This window comes from Lepus europaeus, chromosome 2, assembly GCF_033115175.1.
Source record: "Lepus europaeus isolate LE1 chromosome 2, mLepTim1.pri, whole genome shotgun sequence".
In the NCBI taxonomy this organism is placed as follows: domain Eukaryota; kingdom Metazoa; phylum Chordata; class Mammalia; order Lagomorpha; family Leporidae; genus Lepus; species Lepus europaeus.
In genome coordinates, this window is record NC_084828.1 from 145,806,070 (window position 1) to 145,830,382 (window position 24,313).

At 41.4% G+C, this 24,313-nt stretch overlaps 1 protein-coding gene across 4 annotated transcripts in view; it reads right to left on the reverse strand.

Annotated features, from left to right (window-relative positions):
- PPP2R3A (protein phosphatase 2 regulatory subunit B''alpha) overlaps nt 1-24,313 on the reverse strand; it is a 212,665-nt gene that overhangs the window by 94,599 nt on the left and 93,753 nt on the right. For 2 of the 4 annotated variants that reach the window (XM_062214300.1, XM_062214306.1), the window contains exons 4-5: nt 13,080-13,346; nt 174-277 (exon numbers count right to left, since the gene is read on the reverse strand). In XM_062214300.1, the coding sequence (XP_062070284.1) occupies nt 174-277; nt 13,080-13,346 (371 nt within the window). Of the gene's footprint in view, nt 1-173; nt 278-13,079; nt 13,347-17,201; nt 17,393-24,313 lie in introns of those variants that run through there. The other 2 variants (XM_062214319.1, XM_062214313.1) reach the window with 2 other exon arrangements.

Here is a 24,313-nt window from a genome sequence, read left to right on the forward strand (position 1 = left end):
AAGACATGTAGGATAAAGGCCAATGGCAACAAACTGTGTGTGAGCATAAATGGTTGTGATAGCTGGATTGTCCTATTGACATAAGGGGTGAAGAGAAAGTGAACAGATGAGGAACTGGAAAGTGTGTCCCACAATTGTTTGTCGAGCCCCCGAGGGCTGGCTCGCGTACTCACCTTCTCCACATGGTAATGAAGGACTGTGCTGACACAAACCCTGTCTTCTCTCCCCCTGCAGCCCTGAACATGGGCGCTTTCCAGTACAGAGGACAGCCACAGACCTGCAAATACAAGATGGAGTAAACCAAGAGACAGTGGAGCAACGCCCTGGCCAGAAACAGGTCTCTGGCTTTTACCCTTTGTGCCACAGTGCAGAGCTGAACAAAACTGGGGCACAGGCAAATCCATCAACCAAGGCAGATTTGGGGGGCGGGGTATGTGTGCAAAAATACACGTTTCATCAAGAAAATATAAATCCAGTTGCCTTTTCTCCAAGGTCATTTACTGTGATTCCCCCTCCCCACCCACATCCTGTGAGTTAAAGCGACCACCTTCCCTTCCTACCGCTCTTTTTTATTTTATTTTTTAATTTTTGACAGGCAGAGTGGACAGTGAGAGAGAGAGATAGAGAGAAAGGTCTTCCTTTGCCGTTGGTTCACCCTCCAATGGCTCCCTTGGCTGGCGCACTGTGGCCAGTGCATCGCGCTGATCCCAAGGCAGGAGCCAGGTGCTTCTCCTGGTCTCCCATGGGGTGCAGGGCCCAAGGACTTGGGCCATCCTCCACTGCACTCCCGGGCCATAGCAGAGAGCTGGCCTGGAAGAGGGGCAACCGGGACAGAATCCGGCACCCCGACCGGGACTAGAACCCGGTGTGCTGGCGCTGCAAGGCGGAGGATTAGCCTGTTGAGCCACGGCGCCGGCCCCTACCGCTCTTACATTACATATTTTCTATCTTCTAGAAAGAAAAAGAAAGGACTGAATATCACGGTTGAGTATGTCCTTCATTCCTTAAGCAGAAAAATATCACCACCCCTATTACTTGGGTTAATACACTCTACCAGCTACCTCCTTCTCTCTGTTTTACTTAGTATGCTACTAACGCCCAGGTTCAAGAAGAACCACAAAACCCTAGGCTGTTCAAGAAAACAGCCATCAGATCCACTTAAATGGCTCAGGTAAAATATGAAAAGTAAAAATCAAAAGGATATCATTTATTTGTATATAAAATGACTACATATCATAAAAGCCACAGGAAATACTATGGATAAACACTACAAGTAGATACTGTACATGAATATTATGAATGAAAAAGCCATAGGAAATGCTATGAATAAAAAGAAATAAATACTATGAATAATACTATGGATAACACAACTTCAATACACTAAAAGGTATGATAATTTTTTCTCAATGAAAAGCTCTTTCAAATTTTTAAAAAAATTATCCTTTTACTCTTTTAAGAAAGAGTTCTTGGCCAGCGCTGTGGCTCAATAGGCTAATCCTCTGCCTGTGGCGCTGGCACCCTGGTTTCTAGTCCCGGTCGGGGCGCCGGATTCTGTCCCGGTTGCCCCTCTTCCAGTCCACCTCTCTGCTGTGGCCCAGGAGTGCAGTAGAGGATGGCCCAAGTGCTTGGGCCCTGCACCCCATGGGAGACCAGGAGAAGCACCTGGCTCCTGGCTTAGGATCAGCGTGGTGCGCCGGCCGCAGCGGCCATTGTGGGGTGAACCAACGGAAAAAGACCTTTCTCTCTGTCTCTCTCTCTCACTGTCCACTCTGCCGGTCAAAAGAAATAAAAAAAAAAAAAAAAAAAAAAAAAAGAAAGAAAGAGTTCTTAGTAAATTCACCTGCTTTTTTTTCCTAGATGGGAAATTCTTCTCTGTAAGTAATAAGAAGTTCTAAATATTAGTAGAGGAAGTGTAAATCTTCCTAACTTGGTCCATACACAGAAAACATATTTGCAAACCTGGAACTCTTCAAAGAGTCACATCTTATTGGGAGATGAAGATATTATTCAGGGCCAGTGCTGTGGAACAGTGGGTTAAGCTACCACCTGTGATGCCAGCATCATATACGAGTGCTGGTTCCTGTCCTGGCTGCTCCATTTCTGGCTCAGCTCCCTACTAATGTGCCTGGGAAAGCAGCAGAGGAGGGCCCAGTTAGCAGGACCCCTGCACCCATCTGGAACTCCCAGATGGAGTTCCTGCCTTCTGACTTTGGCATGGCACAGCCCTGGCTGCTGCAGCCATTTGCGGGGAGTGAACCTACAGCGAAAGATTTCCCTGTCTTTCCTTCTCTACATCAGCCTGCCTTTCTAATTGGCAAATAAATAAATAAAATGATCTTAAGTCCAGAGGTCGAATACCTGCACTGAGGTCAAGAAGGAGGGAAAGCTGTCACTTAGCAACCACGTGATTATGTCTATCATGTAAGTTATGATTGCCAGTGTACGAAGTTCACGATGACTACACTCCAGGTGAGCCAACCCCAGTCCTTCCTTTCACGGAATGCTGCTTTGCCAAGGAAATATTTAGACAGGCTTAGTGATGGGCTATCAGCAGCTGCTGGGAAGGCTGAAAGAGCCTGTATTATAGAAGTTGGAGAAGCACAACAGGGAGAGACTGAAACTGGCTTGCCCAAGTGCTAGAAACTTCCACTTTTGAGAATCGAAAAGGGTCTGGAAGCATCTAGCTCAGCCTCAGGAAATGGTCAGCAGCCTCAGCTGAAGCACTTTCAGGGGCTGCGTGCGCATCACTCGTAGGGAAATTTCCACTACTCAACAGCTCTCAGTCCCTTGTATTAAGGCCCTTTCTCCAGAAGACCCCTATTAAAATGCATATACAGGTAGGTCAGCTCTCAAGCAGTAGTAACACAGGGAGACAATATCACTTACAAACTTATTGTGACTGAAAGGCAAAAATAAGGTACCAAACGAAAATGGTTTGAGGCAGACTGCAGAAGGTCAGCGTATTTTTCTCACAGTGGGGCACCCTGAGTAGCCAAGTGTTAGGGAGCGTGAGGGCACCAGCTCGTAGCAGTAAACGCCAAAGGAAAAAGGGGGAAGGCCAGTAAACAGCAAGGGCTGCAGACACGATGCTTTCTTTTTAAAAATTCATGGCTGGCTGGCATCTGCTTAGAAAAGCAAGAATTCAGAGAAAGGGAGCCAGGAGACCAGTAAGCATCTATAAAGTATATGAAAGTAATCTGAAGGCCACAGAATAGAACTTATATTAACAGAGGAGAGAGAACAAGCCAGTGTGAATTTTTTTTTTTTTCTTTACACAAAGGAAGGAAATGGATGACAAGTGAGGATATACAGGGCGATAAAGAAAATGGATTTAGGAAGCTAAGGTTTAGAGGAGGCAGGAGTCAATGTATGGTAATAAAAGTCACCAGACCAAGGAAAACCTGAGCAGAACCTGTAATTTGATTTAAGAATGGCCCAACAACATAGAGAACTGAAAACAAGGTTACCAGTTGAAACACACAGGAGATGATTACCCAATGTTTGTAATGCACTTTCTTTCTTTCTTTTTTTTTTTTTTTTTTTACTTGACAGATAGAGATAGACAGTGAGAGAGAGAGAGAGACAGAGAGAAAGGTCTTCCTTCCTTTGGTTCACCCCCCAAATGGCCACTACAGCCGGAGCTACGCCGATCCGAAGCTGGGAGCCAGGTGCTTCTTCCTGGTCTCCCATGCGGGTGCAGGGGCCCAAGCACCTGGGCCATCCTCCACTGCCCTCCTGGGCCACAGCAGAGAGCTGGACTGGAAGAGGAGCAACTGGGACAGAATCCAGCACGCATAATGTGCTTTCTACATTTTAAAATGTCTCATGCTTGTTCTTTCATTTGGTCCTCACAGGATCCCCATGCAAGTACTTTTACCCCATTTTGCCAATGAAGAAATTCAGGTACAGACAGGCCAAAGGCAGAGTCTGTCCAACTCGGCTATAACAGCTAGAAGAGAGGGGCTGGAGGTCTGTGTGTGGGTTGGAAGGGTTTCATTCCTCTTCCCTGGCTTTCTCCTCCGGTAAAACTGCATGATGAGCCTTCTGCTATCCAGTTTCTGTTCCTACACTGCCTTTTTAATATATATATATACACACACACACATTATATTATAATGTATATATGTATAATCCTTTACATATACATATATTTGAAAGGCAGACTTAAGAGAAGGAGAGACAGAGAGAGCTTCCATCTGCTGGCTAATTTCCCAAATGGCTACCAATGGCCTGGGATGGGCCAGGTTGAAGCCAGGAGCCAGGAGCTTCTTCTAGGTCTCCCACACAGGTGCAGGGCTCAAGCATTTGGACCATCTTCTGCTGATTTCCCAGGTGCATTAACAGGGAGTTAGATCGGAAATGGAGCAGTCGGAACTTGAACCAGAGCCCATATGGGATGCTAGTGCTGTAGAAGGTGGCTTAACTCATTATGCCACAGTGCTGCCCCTGCCCCCCGACACTGCTTTTGTAACTCTTAGATTCATTCTCTATTCATTTCTTCTCCATTATCACTTAAAGCTGTGGGAAAATGTGCAAACTGCCACTGAGAATTTAACCAGTCATGGACTTTAAGCTCTCCAGGTCTGCGGACCAAGATGAATGAGCAAAACGTCAACAGATGTAGATTTCATAAACACAGAGTTTTCTCTGCACTTAAAAAATGGACCCGTCTTTATAGCTATACTTTAAGGGCCAGTAACAGAAGGTTGCAAACACAAACTGGCCTTCCAAATAGCTTTATAAACTACAAGAATCTATAAAAACATTCATTTATTGCTCTGACAATCTCCTCTCCTTATTCTTTGAAGGTTTCCTCTCTTCTCCTTTCCATATGCCAACCTGTTATAAGAATAAGGTCAGTGAGTGGCAAAGGAAGACCCACTAATAAACAATAGTTGAAAGTAAAGAAGACTCTGAGCGCTAACAGAGGACAACTAAGTAAATTCTGGACTAAATGGAAATTGGCTGAACATATAATTAAAACAATTTTTCAAATAAATTGTTTTTAAGAGGCAAAAATCCAATAAAATGAACTGATACAGTAATCAAAACAGAACGGTACAAACCAACCTAATCATGAAACCCTTTGAAGTCATTAATCCATTAATACACAGATCTTCATTTTTATAAACTAGTTTTAACTTTCTGAAGGTATGGGCCACCTTTATCTTGCTACTTGAGCTGACAATTAAGGTCTAACAGCAGCAAACACAAAGGCTGGTGCCATGAAGTGAGTTTAGGGCTATAATCAAGAATAATTCAGACAAGTTAATCAGTCATTTGTACGTGTAAACTGGCTACTGTATCACAGGATAACTAGGTATAAGCAGTAAACTGTTATGTTAATGGCTAATATGGCTACACAAAACAGTTTCTATCTTTAAACTTCTCCACGTTGCCAGCTTTAACTCTGGCTGTGTTGCCACATGGACTAAGCCTCACTGCACATAAAGGTTTCTCATGCCTAGAGGCCCCTTCCCTGCCTTAACTCCACTCTTTCTCACACCCTCTTGTCCATCAGTGTGGCTGGGCTTTCTTCTCTCCGCTCACTGGATCTGCGGAGAGCTAGAGGGAACGGAGCTCCGAGGTATGACATGGCTGCTGCCATCGGGGGTGGGAAGGCCAGGCCGGGGAGGTGTGGACTCAGAGCAGTGGGAAGGTGCTAGAGAGTGGGCTGGGAATATGCAGATGAAGAGAGTCCACTCATTTAAAACCAGGGTGGGCTGCAGGTCTGCCAATGTGAAGCCCTGGATGGGCAAAATCTCCAGATGTAGCCATTCCTGCCCTGTACCAAGGAACTTGTCTGCCTTCATCTGGACCCACAAACATGTTCCCATGCTAGAAATATCTTTTCTGGCATTTATGCTGTTAACATGTTACCCTCAAATGTAGATTTCATTCACCCTTGCTTGCTTTTATTGCTTGGATTTCAATCCAAAGTTCCATCTCACTTGGAAAATATCAGGCACCTCTCAAAGAACTAAGCAAGAAAACCTTGAGTGCCCTGGAAGAACCTGTAACCTCTTCAGATTGGGAGCTTGCTAATGTTAGGGAACATCAGGGAGATAACATAACACAGGAAAGGCACTATGTTTGAAGTTAGATTTGTCTCCTGACATGAACTGGCTCTGTGGCTTCAGATAAGTATTTCTGACTGTAGTTTCCTCTTAAAAGCAGCAGAAACAGATAAGGTCTTTTCTTCTGAAATGGGAGTTTATTTTTCATCAGAAACATCTGAGGGATCAACAGGCAATTTCTAAGATGGGAGGAGTGAAGAAAGAGAAGAAAGAATTCCTTTTCCTTTCCTTTAAAATCAGTCCAGTTGAAAACCATTTAATGGTGGTGACAGATGCTCTGTGAGCTCAGTGGTTGGGGGGAGAGGGGCAGGACTAGCCCGGAATGAGGCTTCAGAGGCTTCTCCAGAAGAAATGATGGAAGCCAGGCTGCCAAGCTGGGTGCCAGGGACGATGGCAGGAGTGGCAGCCCCTCTCGGATGGGAGTGCTATGAGAGTCCAGACACTGAGGCTGCTGCCTGAGCCAGGGCAAGAACGTCTCACATGGGAAAGAATATTGGGTAGGTTCAGCAAGGACCTCTGGGGCCAGACTGTGCAGGCCCTGGAACAGAGAAGTTTGGGTTTTACTGTGAAATAGTACGTCTAGCGTTTTTGAACTTTATTCCTTACGTAGGGGAACCCTTTCTCCTTCCAGGGGAAGTGTGCGTGGGGTCGTGGGCTCTTCCTCTTGGTCTCCTCCTTGCCACCCTGGGCTTACTAAACCCTTCTGCCTCTTGAAGCTCATCCTGAAACCACTGCTACATTCTGAGGTCTGACATGCTACAAAAACCAAACCCAAACTAAACGAAGCCCCGCTCTAGGGATGAGGAGCCCTGAACACCGCCGAGCTGGAGAATGGAATAATCAGCTTTCATTTGATGGCCACGCTCGGGACTAACTGCTCTGGGAGGAAGCTGGAAGGAGAGATGTTATTTACGAGAGAGGCAGACAGAGAGTTCACATTCGCTGCTTCACTCTCCAAGTGCCCTCAATGGGCTGGGTTGAGGCTGAAGCCAGGAGCTGGAAATGTAATACAGGTCTCCCACATGGGTGGCAGAGGTCTTAACCACTAACCTAAGAATCCTCTCCCAGTCTTAACATTAAGAATTAAGATCTTAAATCAGAAGTAGTTGTATATTAGGAAAGTATTAAAGGTTTGCTTCCTAGCCTCAAACCAACTTATTTCTGGGTAAAATGACAGTCTTCTGACATCCTGGTGTTTCCTAGGTTCAGAGCAGAGCTACGATCAATGGGTGAGAACAAAAAAGAAATTCCTATTCAGTATAATCAAAAATTTTTTAACAAACAAGGCTATTAATGATGGAACAGGTTGCCTGGAAAGGTAATAAGCTTCTAGCCACTGAAAGTATTCAGGTATAGAATGAATTTATGAACTAATAATATCTTGGGAGGGATTCCTATATTTAAATGGGAGAACCATTAAAGTTCTTTTCAAGCTTACATCCCAATAAACAGGACCATAGTTAAAGACTTTACAAAGTATTTTTCCTCATTGGGAAAAAAAAAAAAAAAAACTACGCATGCAAACGGAGTGAGGTGGCAGTGAAAAGGGTGAGAATGGGGCTGCTAGAAAAAGGGAGTTTTGAAAAAACAAAAGACAAGGGGGGTGGCAAGATGGCGGAATAGGCAGGAAGCACACTTAGTCCTGGGGGAGAGAAAGTTTAATATAAGTGGAGATACTGCAGGGTCAAGGAAGAGTAGGGGATGAAACAGCAGAGGACACTCTTCCGGAACTAGTGATTCACAGTGGACCTGCGTGGAGAGCGTGGGAGCCCAAGTTCGGGACACCAGCGGCAGACTCAACGCACCAGCGCTGGAACGCGAGGTGAGCCGAACCTCCATAGCCCGAGATACCAGCAGGCAAGCGGAAAGAGGAGGCTAGAGGGAACGAGGCTTGAAACTCCGTGGGGAAAAGTTCACCAGGCTAACTAGAAGAGAGAGAGAAAAAAATAAAAAAAAGTGACTGATACGGACACAAGTTTCTCTCTCTCCGCTCACCTCTCAAAGGCGAGCAAGACAGAGCAGGCGCCATTTTGGACATACGTCATAAGCAGGGCGACCTCAGGTCTGCACCAGCCCTGAGCCTAGCAGAAAAACCTGACTCTGGGGGGAGGGGTGAAATAACAGGAGATTAGCATCTAACTTGGCAACCCAGTGGGAGACTGCAGGAGAATTGGAGCCCACACTGAGGGCAGCAGAGATTCCCTGTGTGGTCCTTGGGAAAGAGCTTCCGATCTCTGGCTCCTGTGGGTATATCATTTGCCTGCTAACTACCTCCAATTTCGTTCAGCTGTGCGGAATTACTTCCCTTTTAAATCAAAAAAAGAAAGAGAGATTTACCACACCTAACCTGGGAGTGTCATCCTTGACACACCCTCAACCCTGAGGAACCAAACACAGCTCTCAGTCCACACTCATCCCAAGCCTCTAAGGCTCCACTGAAAGCAGACAGTCCTCTTAATATAGAGCCATAGTGTAACAAGAAAAAACACCACAGTGAAGAAACCAAATATCTCCAACATGCCAAACAACAAACGCAAAAACCAAGCTAACAAGAACAAGGAAGACACTATGACGCCCCCAAATGAAAAAGACACCCCAATTCAAGATTATGAAGATGATAAGATCGAAGAAATGCAAGAAGCGGATCTCAAAAAATTGATAAGAACATTAAGAAGTTCTCAAAAACAAATTCTTGAACTACAGAAATCCTTCATGGACAAGATAGAAAATCTCTCTCGTGAAAGTGAAATATTAAGGAGGAATCAAAATGAAATGAAACAACTAGTGGAACAAGAAACTCTGATAGTGACGAGAAATCATAATGAAATGAAGAATTCAATAGATCAAATGACAAACACATTAGAGAGCCTTAAAAACAGAATGGGCAAAGCAGAAGAGAGAATATCAGACTTAGAAGACAGAGAACAGGAAAGGAAACAGGCAAACCAAAGAAAAGAAGAAGAAATTAGAAATCTAAAAAATATTGTCAGGAATCTACAGGATACTATTAAAAAACCCAACATTCGGGTTCTAGGAGTTCCTGAAGGCATGGAGAAGGAGAAAGGATTAGAAGGCATTTTCAGTGAGATACTAGCAGAAAACTTCCCAGGTTTGGAGAAGGACAGAGGCATCTTAGTACAGGAAGCTTATAGAACCCCTAATAAACATGACCAAAAGAGATCCTCACCACGACATGTTGTAATCAAACTCACCACAGTGAAACATAAAGAAAAGATCCTAAAAGGTGCAAGAGAGAAACGTCAGATCACTCTTAGAGGATCTCCAATTAGACTCACAGCAGACTTCTCATCAGAAACCCTACAAGCTAGAAGGGAATGGCGAGACATAGCCCAGGTACTAAGAGAGAAAAACTGCCAGCCCAGAATACTATATCCTGCAAAGCTCTCATTTGTGAATGAAGGTGAAATTAAGACTTTTCATAGCAAACAGAAACTGAAAGAATTTGTTGCCACTCATCCTGCCCTGCAAAAGATGCTTAAAGATGTGTTACACACAGAAACACAGAAACATGGTCACCAATATGAAAGAAGGTAAAGGAAGGAAACCTCACAACAAAAGATCACAGGAAGCTCAATTTCTCTTTGACATAGAATTAAACTCTGATGCTCTGTTAAATCAATGTGTTAAAGTAATCTATTAGGTTCTCTTGATGTCTGTTAAATTCTAATTGTTCAAAAACAGCTGAATTTTTATTAAGAGCTATGGGTTATTTAAATATGTGCTTTTTTCAAAAATTTGAATAATCACCTTGTAACAATGATCAAATTTGGTCTATGTTATGTCATGATTTTAAGAAATCTTATTTCAACCAGATATTTTGGATTTTGAGCCTTCTTGGCATTCTTGACAGGCATTCAAAAAATCAAAGTTTCAAACAATCTGGTCTCTAAAATTTCCAGTAAATCCTGGACTTTGGTTTTTCCAGTTTGGGCCCAACTGAAAAAATCGAAGGACCTATGTCTCTCATCTTATAGAGACACCAACTAATCAGTCTATTCGGAGTATATTAGAAGGACTGTCAAGATGTGATGTGGTACCAGACTTTAAGTTTCTATAATGGAAAATGCTATTAATACAAATGTTTGAGAATTAAAAAGTCTAATGATCTTGTGTTACTAGACATGATAGTTATCTTAATGAGAAAGCCCCAGAGGCTTAAAGGGTTAAATACTTGTAAAATCCTACAGGTGCTTTCAAAAATACTGTGAAGTAAGCAAGTGCCTCTTGTTGGTTGATGAGTTTATAATTTTAAACATGGCGACTTAAAGTCTTTTGTCATCCACAGTTATATATGATCTGCTGCTCATAAATCTAAAGCGTTGTTGGTTCTGTGTTTAGCTGTCCTCCTATAGGTTCCTATGGACTTTTTCCAGCCACTTCTATTGTATTCAGTACTTTGGGATGGCTCTGTAAACAGATGAAGCCAATAATGTATTAACAGTACCAACTGAGAGAAAGTATGGTTAACTGAGGTTACTAAAAAGAAAAAGCAATTCAAATCAATTGGCAATCTACAAAAAGAGTTAAAGATTTTAAAAGCTATTATTAAAATTGCTATATTGGTCTATTATGCTATATTATATGTGTGTACATATTGTATGTCCACATGGGGAAATTTTATTCAGAGTTTTATTTTAAATGGCTTATAGATAAGATTGTCCATAAATTTAAGCTGCTAAAATCAATCAAAGATACATTTTAATTTGTGGGACCTGAATCTGTGTATCATATGTTTTAGACTTGTTGGTAGAAAGAAACTAAAAACATTTTAGATGGTTGTGCTTAAGTTTACTGGCTAAACAAACTACACCATGTTAGATATTTAAGAGGTGTTTTCAAATACATGATTCTTAAAATTTATAGAAGGCATTGGACCTTCTGGTAAATGTTTTCTTAAGTTGTTATCTAATGGTTGAAACGGTTTGCTAAGTATTCATGTGATATTGCTATTGTCAGCAAGCGATCTAGGACTTGCTCCCTCATTTCTCTATTCTAAGCCCAACTTGTTCTTTCATTTCTCTATTCTCTTCAAGGTAGGAAACTAATTCCATTATGAAGGAATCTGTAGGACGCACAATTTAATCTTTAGACCTTATGAAAGAGATGGCTAACATTTTTCTGCAATAGCATAGCCAAAATAAGAACTCAAATAATAATCTCATAGCTAGATTCACTTCGCCATCAGCGAAGTATACAGTAAGTAGAAAAAAGCTCCCTTTCAGACCAAAGGGAAAGAAAGTTTTAAAGTGAGAATATAATTTTCCTCATGGGCATTGTTTACCTTAGAAAAACTACTACAGAACATGCCTGTGACTATAGACTTGTAGTTCAGGCCACCGAAGATTAGAGATGGGAAACGGGCACTCCCTTGACTTGCATCCTCTGGTCTGCTTTAACACAAACCAGGAGGAAAAGAAAGCTCGGCATCAGAAGCAATGGGTGGCAGGCCTATTAATGGCTGATCTGTACAGTGACCTGCCCTCAAGGAGACCCAACAGGCCAGTCCACTGCAGTGGCTTTCAATGTGGTAAGCCTGGGCTTCAGCAGAAGTCAGCTTGTGAAGAGCCCTGGCAGCTCTGCCAAGAGTTGGATCACTGGAAATGGACCTGCCCTGGAGTCGAAGGATGCCCAGGTCAGAGCCACAGATCTTGTTGGCTCTAAGCTGAAAAGCCCTTCACTCAGCCCAACTTCCAAAGTGACCACTGCAGCTGAGGGTATGGTCAAGTAGGGTCAGCAACATTGCAGGCAGAACTGTAAATTTCTTGTTAGAGATGCCACCTGCCTTTACCTGGCCAGCTCCCCTCCCAGGCCAGCCAAGTAATGAAAGTCAACAGAGTGCCTTCCCCTAGGAGGTTCACACCTCCCTTAGGATGTACCCCATGTGAAGAGATAGATAGGTCTGGGCCTCTGAATTTACAAGGCCTAAAGCCCACCAGATTATTATCAAGCCCCTTCTATCAGGTTCTATTTGCCTCTCAATCAGAAAACTTAATTGTAGCTTGGACAGCACCTTTCTTAGCTCCTCTAATAATGACTCTGTCCTTTGTTCTAGGCCCTGTCTAGTGCACTTGGGCCTCATTCCTTTGTAATCATAACCTCTACTCTACCACCAATGGCTCTACTCCCAACCGGTGTGTACTTATGGTCCTCTTCCCCACTTAATGCTGTATAATTGTTCAAACCTGGTAAATGCCACTCTTAGGATCATTGGTTACTATCCTCTCACTCTGTCTTTTATGACCTTGTCTAAATATGATCAGAGTCGGCAAACTTGGAAGGCTTCCATAGCCTTGGCAACTCATGACGACAGCCTAGGATGGTTACTGGCGCCATAAACTAGAGTGTCAATTTGTTGGGTCAACAACAGGAGCCACTGTGCACTTGCTCCTCATGTGGGATCTCTGTCCTTAATGTGCTGTACATTGTGATTTAATGCTATAACTAGTACTCAAACAGTATGTTTCACTTTGTGTTTCTATGTGGGTGCAAACTGTTGAAATCTTTATACTAAACTGATCTTCTGTATATAAAGAGAATTGAAAATGAATCTTGATGCAAATGGAAGGGGAGAGGGAGCGGGAGAGGGGAGGGTTGCGGGTGGGAGGGAAGTTATGGGTGGGGGGAAGCCATTGTAATCCATAAGCTGTACACTGGAAATTTATATTCATTAAATAAAAGTTAAAAAAAAAAAAAAAAAAAAAAAAAAGAAAAAGGGAGTTTTAAAAAACACTTTTAACGGCTGGGACTAGGCTAGGCAGTCAAGCCAGGTCTCCCTCATGGGTGGCAGTGATCCAAGTACTTGAGACATCATTACTGCCTCTCAGGGGTTTGCATTAGCAGGGAGCTGGAGTCAGGAGCCAGAACTGGGTATTGAACCCAGATACTGTGATATGGGACATGGACTTCTAAACTGGTGTCTTCAGTGCGAGGTTACATACTTGGGAGAAAGGGAGATTATAAATTACTTAGGAGTTATATTACCTTTGCAATTTTCCCCATTTCATAGATATCTGCTTTCTGATCTTCAATATCCATAAATGCAGCTTCAATTCTGCTGAGAGTCTGTTCATGGTTACTACAGGTGTCTGGGAGTCCTTCGGGAAAGTAGAACCGTGGAATGTTTATGGACAATGGTGCACTCACAACATTGTTCACGTGAGGAGCAGGGGAGACAGGTCGCGGACTACTTGCAAAGGTGGCTGGAGGTGGAAGTGGGGTTCCAGGTTTCTTTTCTGGTTTATTTTGAATCTGGAAGGAAAACGTGATTATGAGACTCCTCATCAGTAACAGGAAGTCGAGTATTGGACAGGAACCCACAACCAGAGACAGTGGAGATGAAGGCTCTGGAGAACGGTAAACATGTTTCCAGGAAATGCTTACCCATACTAAATAATACCTTATCAGTCAATACTTGAGTGTACATCAATTTATTTTTCTTTAAAGAGTCATTTATTTATTTGAAAGTCAGGGTTAGAGAGAGAGAGATGGTCCATCCACTGGCTCACTCCCCAAATGGCCACAATGGCCAGGGGTACACCAGGCTGAAGCCAGGAGCTTCATCCTGGTCTCCCATGTGGGTAGCAGGGGCCCAAACTCTTGGGCCACTTTCCGTTGCTTTCCCCAGGCCATTAGTAGGGAGCTGGATATGAAGTGGAGCAGCCAGGACACAAACTGGCACCCACACGGGTGCTAGTGTCACAGGTGATGGCTTTACCCGCTTCCTTGCAACATTGGCCCCTTGATTTATGTTTTAAAAATCCTGAAATATATTTTCTTTTCAGTCACTTGGCATATTGCTTTTTTTAATTAAAGAAAAAATTTCAATACACATAAAACCGTATGTATCCTATCAAACATTTATCATTTCTTTGTAGTGACAGTAATCAAAATCCCTTGTGTTGTTCTGAGAGGAAGAGTACATTGTCATCACCCGTAGTCACCCAAATGCACAATACAACATCACAACTTACTTCTAACTTTGGCAGACATTTTGAAATAATAAAAGACCAACATTAGCTGATACATTAAAGATCTCAAAGTGTATTAGTCTGACAGAACTAGACTAGGAAATTCTTTTAAGACTGTTCTTAATAGTGCTGTGGATTTCTACCTGTCCTTCAACAGGAAAAAACAAGTTGTTTTCAAATGTACAGATTTGAAACAGATCTGGGGAGGGGGAGGTGGGAGCTCCTTGCACTGTCTTCTCCAGTTTGATTTTGCTGAGGTAGAATCACTGCCAGTCCTGATGCTGAGAAAGTTTTTGTTCAGAAAATTAAAGCACTCCTGGAACTAACACTACCTGGAAGATTCACTTGCTACTGGGGCATGCCATTTCCCCCCAACATACCCTTTTATCTAATTTTTGGTGTGCTCTAACGTGCAAGGACCATGATCATTAATTTCATCACAGCTGAACTTCTTTTGCCATCTATGAACTCATTTATAGGTTATGTCCTTCATTTTTCCAAAAAGGATCTGATGTGGCATTCCATAGAGACGTTCAAAAGGACAGTGAAAAGTACGGGAAGGTTAGGTAAACAACAGCGGCAGCTTGAGATTACCCATGATTTAGTTAAAGGGGAGGGGGACTACACTATCACCAAGGTAGGAGTTTATTTTACCAATGAAGTCCTGAGATTCTTAGCAGAAAAAGCAAAAAATATTCCATGAAGACTTTCAGGGCTCTCAGGTCTACTCCTAATTAAAAACCAAATCATCTCTCAAGGTCCATGAGTATAATAGTGCATCAAATGCTATACAAAGTATGTAGGATAGACTGCTGATTAGCTAAATTTATTTAAAATTCATCATGAACATAAAGTATCCCTCAAATGTTCTTTTTTCTTAAATTGTCCTAATGCCATCCCTAAAGTTTGAACAATGGTCCCATTTAAAGCAATAGTCAAGGAAAAAACAGCACAGAGGGAAATAAATAATGTCCTTAGGAACTTGGAAAACAGTGGGATAACTTAAGAGTCTATGACCTCAGGAAGTTATTTAATGTTTTACAATTTCAGTAATAAGACAGAAATTATAGTACCTACTTCTTATAAGGTTGTCGTAAGGATTAAAGGGAAATTATAGGATATAACCTAGGTTAAAGGTTAAGAACAGTGTTAGCTCCTTATATTAATAAAAAAATAAATTATTAAAAAAAGAGAACAGCACTGGCCCACATCTGTCCTCATGTAAGAAAATGAGTGACAAGGCCAAAGGGTGGAGCTCTCAAAAGACTAAGCATAATTTGGCATGTTCCTTCAGATTCAACAATGAATAACCATTTATATATATATAAAGCAATTAAAAGTTTACAAACCACCTTTAACAAACTGATAAAACTATTTTAGAAAACATTTCTCCCTGCGCTAATGTTAAATCTGAAAATATGAGTACCTAATCTCATGAGTCAATATCAGTTGAAAGTGTTCATAAAAATTCCAAAATGAGGCTTGGAATTCTTTAGGGGCTTTATCTACGTCATTTACATTAGCACCATTTCCTATTAGTCCATGCAGACAGAGATTTGTGATATTAGAAGCGGACAATTATCGAAACTGTTTTTTTAGTTTCCCCAGAATGTTTTCCGTGGTGTGACATCCAGGGCTGTTGTGGATAATTTCAGGCCCGTTATGAAGATAGGATTAAGACCACTGGTGGCAGCGGGGATGAAATATGATAGTCTCATGAATACACATTAGTGGAGGAGGTGTAGAGCAAAACTTTTACTGCGAATTCTATGCCTTTGCTTGAAATAAGTAACATTCAGAACAAAGGCTGGCTATCTGTGGAAGCTTCTATTTGAGTGGGAAACATTTGACTGTATAATATTCTACTCTGCTTTTCTTAGTGTAATTCTTAACATGGGACAATTCATCAATAGGCAACTATTTATTAAGTCATTGGTTAATTTAATTAAACTGATATTAATATTTACAAGGAAAATAACATAAAAAGATCACATTTATTTTGAACTTTCAGGTATATTAAAATTGCTTTCTGTTGAGTTCAACAGAACACAAATAATTTAAACCTTAATGTATTTAATAAAACTAATCTTTTACAAATATTATTGAATAAAGCCTAGTAATATACATTTTGACACAGTTACCAGCAAATTTGGCATCTGCTTACTTTGAACAAAGCTGTTTCAGTTCCATTTCTAGGGGCATTAAAGTAGAATTAGCTGGGTAAAGCATCTCAATTCTCTATTCCAGTTTCTCTATGAACACAGTCTCACTTCTTTATTCATTCTGAATTTTTAAATAATACTGTAACAATTAGTATTAACACAGTTACCCTTATGTTACTGTGTCATTGGTGCATTTCCAATATCTAATAATTTCAGACCTACCAAAAATAATTTAATAAGGTTTACCCCCAAAATTTGAAATTATTCTGGGTCAGAATAAGTATGAAACCATGGTTCCTTGCTGGAATTTGGACAACAGTCAGTATTTCTATACTCCTTGGTCTGTATTATACTCAATGGTGGACAATGGTTCTAAAATTGTAAGCAAGAAAGCAGACATCTTGCAAAGTATTCATCAGAGGTAGAAAAATAACTCAATCTCACAGGTTTTCATGGTCTAAACTGCCACCCTTCATTATCAACACACATACGTTACAGTACACAAACTGTCTCTATATAAAATACTTCTTCCTTTTAAAAAGGATTGTCAAGATCAATATCCTTTGTAAACATTTATTACAGAGGTACTCCTGTGTATGCTAATACAATCTGTTGATTCAAAGTACAAATAAGGCTTTTAATACAGAAAAGTTTCAGATATTTCTATGAAAAATTCTAGGATTTTCCGCGCTAGACGTCATAAAATATTTGTTAAGTTGTATTTATTGTCTAAACTGAATTCCTTCTCGACGAGAGAAAAATGTGAGTACTGTACTCCAGGTCCAGAAGGTCTATTTTTAAACCTGTTGGAATCCCTCTGCAAATAGCTTTCTGCAAATAGCTGAATAGAGGACACAGATTAATTCCTTGATCTAATATCAAGATACAAGGGAGCTATAAAATTATTTGGTTAGTTCACTGGGTAGTTTTATTAGTAATAAAAATATTTTAAAAGAAATACCCAAGTTTCAAACCTGTGTCTGCTGAAATGACTTCAGGCGCTTCTTAAACCGTGATGGGAGAACAAAATCGCAGCCCCTTGCCAGGAAAGCTAACTCTCCCCTTAAGTCCGGATCCCTTCGGAGAGAGGTTTCCTTGATCATCATCTTTGAAAAGTCAACGTTTACTCTGCCACTGTCCAGCACACTTCTGAAGACAGATTTCCTCAGTTGTACTAGTATAATTTGTCAGGTAGAAGGAAATTCTTTTCTTCTTATCTTCCAAAGAAATTAAATTCAAGCATTGTGCTCTCCCAGCCTCCGGGAACCACAATCCATGCTTGTCCTGACATGCAGCTGGTTCCCAAATATAGCCTGTGGCCTCCAATACCTTCTCATAATTTTCAAGTCTGAAACTCACAGGCTGCAAGGGGCCTGCCGCTCCTCGTAGTTAGCTCTCAGTCAAATTGACCTGCACATGTTGAGAATACAGAGCCTTCTGGGAAAGGAAGCACCCACTCCTCTGAGTACCAAAGTTAGAAACATTACAGCTAGACCTAAAAATAGTGACTTCTCAGATAATGCTAACTTCTTAAACTCGGAGTATGTGAGGTGTCAAAGCAGTTTCTTCTTAAGCTAGAAAAGAGAAAACTATGTGGAGCAGTTTTGGCTTTTGTTGCCTAATATTGTATGAAAAAAAGAACAGGCTGAAGTTCAAATTGAACCTATTTTGAGAAAAGTTTCTTATTTTTTATTTGAAGGGAAGCAAATACCCAAAACCCTCTAGGTCTCTAGTCAAAATATGAAGAAAAACGGAAACTTTCATGCTCAAATGATAGTTCACAAGAATTGTTGGTCTTAGACTAAAAAACTTTTTTTGTTTAAAAGTAGAAGACTATCTTAGTCATCAAATAATTTTTTCAAATGATTATGGATATATTTGAAAATTGTCAAAATGGTTGGTTAAGGAAGTAGAACAACTAGGTATCACAAAAAAAGTTTTATATACATATAGTGAATGGAATGTGGCTAAAACAAAAGTTCCAAAGATAATCAAATAGCAACAACACAGTACATCCTGAATTTATGGGATACTTTTCCTTTGAGAATCTTTAAAGAAATCATCTCAGATTTTTAAAATAGTCTATTATTAGATATGAAATACTTGCCTCCTATAGTTACAAGTGAGTCAAGCATTCTATCAAACTTCTTTATTTTTCAATATTTTCAGTCACATCACTCAATCAGTACTTATTTTCTGGTTCTTTTCTAGAACATAAACCAAATATCATTATAAAAATGACTGAGTTTAATTTAGTGGGAATTACACTCTTTGGTTTTCCACTGTTTCTAACAAGGTAGCTTTTTTTTTTTTTTTAAGATTTATTTATTTATTGGAAAGGCAGAGTTACAGAAAGAGGAAGAGAGAGAGAGAGAAATCTTCCATCTGCTGTTTCACTGCTCAGATGACTGCAGCTCCAGGGCTGGGCCAGGCTGAAGCCAGAAGCCTGGAGCTTCTTCTGTGTCCCTTATGTGGCTGCAGGGGCCCAAGCAGTTGGGCCATCTTCCACTTCTTTCCCAGGTACATTAGCAGTTGGGCCATCTTCCACTGCTTTCCCAGGTACATTAGCAGAGAGCTGGATCAGAAGTGGAGCAGCTGGCTCTCAAACTGGCACCCATATGGGATGCTGGCACAGCAGGCAGAGGCTTAACCTACTACCCTACAACGCTGGCCCCCACTGATTTCTTTTCAAGACAATCTGCTGGCTGCTCTTTGCAATGTAGATAGTGAGTCTGTAACATCTAACCCTATAAGCTGTGGCTCACACAAAACCTAACTTGAGAGTTTTCAACTTGTACTATGGGTTGGAGCAGGATTACAACTGAAAACTACTGGTCTGATGCTTCAACTGGGACCTGTCCTTATCTTCCTGGACTATGTAACTTCTCCCTATTTTTTCCTTATACTCCACCCAGAATACTCTTCCTCCCTCATTATTTACTTCCAAATCAGAATGCCAAAAGAGTAGATTATGAATGCAAGTAGATCTTTAGAGTCATAATTTAATGCTTATTCAATTCAACTACACCATAAATTGTATTCCCCCTCCTCTTCTCAACACGAACCTGTGGCTTCACAGGGATGAATTTTTCATCCCTTTTCCTCAAATTATGCATACTCTCTAATCAATCATCTGTCAAAATCCAATGCAAGTTTTATCTATTTCCTGAAGGCCTCCCTGATTACTTTAGTTCCCTTATGGCACTTCTGTGTGTGTGTGTGTGTGTGCGCGCGCGTGCATGCATAGTACTTGATGAAATACTGGAGAATTTCTCCTAGAAGACCTCCATTTAACTTATTCCCCGGATCTGCCAATGCTCTGCAACCCATGCCCATGACACACCGACTCCTGGCTACCAGTCTGCTCTGTTGTGCTCTCATGTGTATCACTTCAGCAGTTGATTTGTATGCTTACAGTATGTCTCTCTGCAATCTGTTCATGTTGGATGTACTTTTTATAGTAATTATTCAATTCAACCATATATTATACAAACTAATGAAATATTAATGTAAAACTTATTTTAAAATAAAAAACCCCTAAGTTTTATAAAAAAGACTCAGTGAATTACTAAAAACACTTTCCTATGAAATTCAGTATATGTGAGTAAAATAATAATCACTAAAATTTAGAAGGTACCTACATTCAAATTGCTTCACTTCAGTTTCTTGCTCACTTTATTATTTTTTAAAATTTATTTATTTGAAAGGCGGGGGGGGGGGGAGATCTTCGATCCACTGGTTCACTCCTCAAACACCTGCAACAGCCAGGGGTAGGCCAGGCTGAAACCAGGAGTCTGGAACTCCATCTGGGTTTCCCACATGGGTGGCAGGGGCCCAACTACATCAGTATAACCTGCTGCCTCCTAGGGTACACATTAGCAGGAAACTAGATCAGAAGTGGGGCCAAGATTTAAACTCCAGAATTCAGATATGGGATGTGATCTGTCCCAAGTGGTGACTTAACCACTGTGCCAAACCATCCCCTCACCACTTTTAATTAAAACTGGAAATCAGTCAAGAAATGTATTCTGAGTGTGATTTATTGGAGAGGTCACAGAACTCTAATTATGAGACTCATTCTCAAAGAAAGGCTTTCACCATATCCCAAACAATCCATGAATTAATGCTTTAAGTTAAAATGTTTAAGATGTATATTTGATAGCACACATACATAAAGGTATAATTTACAATTCCCTATTGATTAACTGTTAAACCCAATCATTTTAAGGAGGAAGAACTTCTACTGTAATATTTTACTATCTCATAATTACTTTCAAAGTGTTTAAATTCTAATTTTGGGGGTGAACATTAACCTGAAGATTTTATCCATAATAAAACAGAAGATGAAGTTTAGAACTGGATCACTTGGTCCTTTTATCTACCCCAGTTCAAAATGCCTATATTTCTTGATAGCCAACATTCTCTTAGATCTACAGTTGGGCTCAGCGCACTAAAATCTCAGCACAATCTTTTCTTGGAGTTTTAGAGTTTTCCCTGGAAAATCAGCTTAGTCTGCTCACCATGGCCACTCTGCTTCCTGCCATAACACTGCTTTCCCTGGGCATAAAGAGAATCACTGTCCTACTTCCCTCTCTCTTTTTTAAAGATTTATTTATCTGGAAAGCAGAGAAAGAGAGGGGGACAATAGGAAGAAGGAGGGAGGGAGGGAGGGAGAGAGAATAATCAAGCCATCTTCTGCTGCCTTCCCAGGCACATGAGCAGGAAGCTGAACTGGAAGTGGAACCACCATATATAACCACAACCATATATAACCTATAACCACAGTTCCAACTTTGAAACTTCAGAGACTTGCAGAAAGTAAATGAGATCAAAGTAATTCTTGTTTTTTTCTCCCAACCAACATTATCCTAGGAGGGGCAGTGAGGAAAAAAAGAAGCCATTTCTTTATCATTTCTCTATCTTCACATCCAGCAAAGAGTCTGGCAAATAATAAATGATCATAAAACTATTTATTGAGGGGCTAGCATTATAGCATAGCAGGTAAAGCCACTGCCTGCGATGCTGGCATCCCCTGTGGGCAACAGTTCATGTCCCAGTTGCTCCACTTCCAATCCAGCTCCCTGTTAATGTGCCTAGGAAAGCAGCGGAGGATGGCCCAGGTACTTGGGCCCCTGCACACACGTGGGAGACCTGGGAAAGGCTCCTGGCTTCTGCCTGGCCCTGCCTCAGTCATTGGAGTGAACCAGCAGATGGAAGATCTCTCTTTGTATCTCCCTCTCTGTAACTCTGTCTTTCAAATAAATGAATAAATATTTTTAAAAACTATTTATTGAGTAACTGAATAACTGTTCTGTTGGAAGACTCATAAACAAGAAAACATTTACAAACCATGTCTTTTGAGGTGAAGTAAGCTCTAAGTTTTCATTTATCAATCTATCTTCCAAAAACTTCAGAGGACTTCTAAAAGGCTTAAAAAGAATCTGTAGCAATGAATCACTGACAGCGGAAGACTAGGATGAGGCTGGTTTTTATTGCTTTTACTTATTTACTTGTATTTGTATGAAAGTATATCTGTGTGGTCCTACAAAGGATCTAAGAAAAAGAATTAGTTTCAAGTAGTGTAGGACAACTGAAGCAGAGCACCTAAGAATAGTTTTTAGAGAGAATCTCTGGAAAACATTAAACATAGGCGTCTTTCGCCACAGATGAAAACATTTCTATAATCTACTTTCTGCCCAGATCACAAGTGAGATTACAATCCATGGGCTGAATGTCCTAAGAGCAAAGCTGTTTCTGGGTGAGAAGTTGACCTTGGAGGGACCAACCAGGGAAAGGAAGAAGAGAGAATCATAAAATCATGATTTATAAACTCAGTTTAAGGATGTCAAAATACATAAATCTTAAAAAAAAAAAAAAAAGCGGGGACAGCATTGTGGTATTACCAATGTCTTTCTTCTATACACTCTGATCTTTTCTCCCATTCTCTGGAGCACTTATGAAAGCCACCTGATAAGATAGTTGACCACCAGGAGGCGCTTCCTGCACAGCCACCTCCTCTGTTCTGGGCCTGCAGGTCATTCATGAACACAACCTGTCAGGAGAGGCAGGTGATCCTACCTGAGTTATACGCTCAATCGGAGCCTTCAGGATAACAATGATGAGAGCTTGATTAGAAGATGCAAGAACCCCGTGCTCTCTGTTGTGGGGGTGACCGGGATATACCCGTTATGACCTCAAGACCCACCTGCCTGATCTGGGGTTCCTTTCCTGCCTTCTCATTCCATGTATCTTCCTCCAGAACAATCACACTTGGGTGAGGGAGATAGTCTTTCTTAAAAGGAACCAGCTGGGTGGTTCCTGGGAATGGGTTGTACAGTTTCTCTGGCAGGGTTGTAGAGAGACTGGTCTTTCTTCTATTACCATAAAATGGAAGTCTGTCTTTCTTCTTCTTCTCCTTTTTTTAAAAGGATATTCTCTAGTATCTCAAGCAAGAAAAGTTGTTACCTTATCACATCCTTAAAGGATGACATGGGGGCCAGCATTGTGGCACAGTGGGTTAAAACCTCCCTCTGCATTGTGTCTCCTGGCTGCTTCACTTCAGATCCAGCTCCCTGCTAATGTGCCTGGGAAAGCAGCAGAGAATGGCCCAAGCGCTGGGGTCCCTGCAACCATATGGAAGACCTGGATGAAGCTCCAGGTTTTAGCCTGGCCCAGCCCTGGCTTTTGTGGCCATTTGGGGAGTGCACCAGTGAATGGAAGATCTCTGTGTCTCTACCTCTCAATCTGTAACTTTGCCTTTCAAATAAATAAAATACATCTTTGTTTTAAAACAAAATTGACAGAACTGAGCCTGTAATTTCAAGGAAGGTGAGACTGAAGAGGAGACTAGAGAGGAAAGCTGCATACTAGACCCAACACATTTCATTTTAAGTAACTTATTCTTTGAGGCTTAGTCTGAAATTCAGGACAGATTTTTTAGAATTTTCTGAATCCTCTTATAATTACCTTCATGTCCCCGTTTGAGAACAAAGACAATATTGAGAAAGTTATTAAGTTCTTTCTGGAAAATACCGGCTCAACTGGATGTTTTAAGAAAAAAAAAATGGATTGACTATTCAAGATAGAGAAAATAATTTTGAACATTTGCTTAAAGAAATAAATCGCTTATTTTGATTTGTGTATAAATCCTAAATAGTCAGTAATGCATATGTAATGTGTTGTACCAAAATAAATCTTGCCCTTTTAAAAACAAACCTATGTATTTATTTGAGTGAGCACCACCCACACCCACACCCACACCCACACCCACACCTACACCCACACCCAGAGAGAGACAGGGAGAGAGCTATCCCATCCTCTGCCTCACTTCCCAAATGCCTGCAACAGCCTCAGGCTGGGGTAGGAGCTGGGAGCTAGGAAATCAATCTAGGTCTCTGACATGGTTGGCAGGAATCCAATTACCTGATCAACACCATTGCTTCCCAGGGTCTAAATGGGTAGGGAGCTAGAGTCAGGAGCCAGAACCAAGCATCATATTCAGGCACTCCAACGTAGGCTATGAGTGTCTTAACCACTAGACTGAACACTGACTCCTGGCCTTTCATGTTATATACCAACATGTAGAGTCACTCACTAGCTTCAATCTGAATGTGATTATGAAGACTGAGACAGTGCCTGAATTAAGGCACTGCAGGTCAGAAGGCCAATTGGGCTAATTCAGGTATCAAAGCGGAAAAAAAAAATCTGAGTGACAAAAACACACAGCACAGTAAGGGTTTGAAATCAGTTTAGCCACGTGAATGTTAGAACCAAGTCCAGAAAGACAACAAAGTCACTTTGAAGGGATACAAAAGGATACTGCTCAGAAGACACTACAGGGCTGGTGCCGCGGCTCACTAGGCTAATCCTCTGCCTTGCGGCGCTGGCACACCGGGTTCTAGTCCCGGTCGGGGCACCGACCCTGTCCCGGTTGCCCCTCTTCCAGGCCAGCTCTCTGCTGTGGCCAGGGAGTGCAGTGGAGGATGGCCCAAGTGCTTGGGCCCTGCACCCCATGGGAGACCAGGAGAAGCACCTGGCTCCTGCCATCGGATCAGCGCGGTGCGCCGGCTGCAGCGCGCCTACCGCA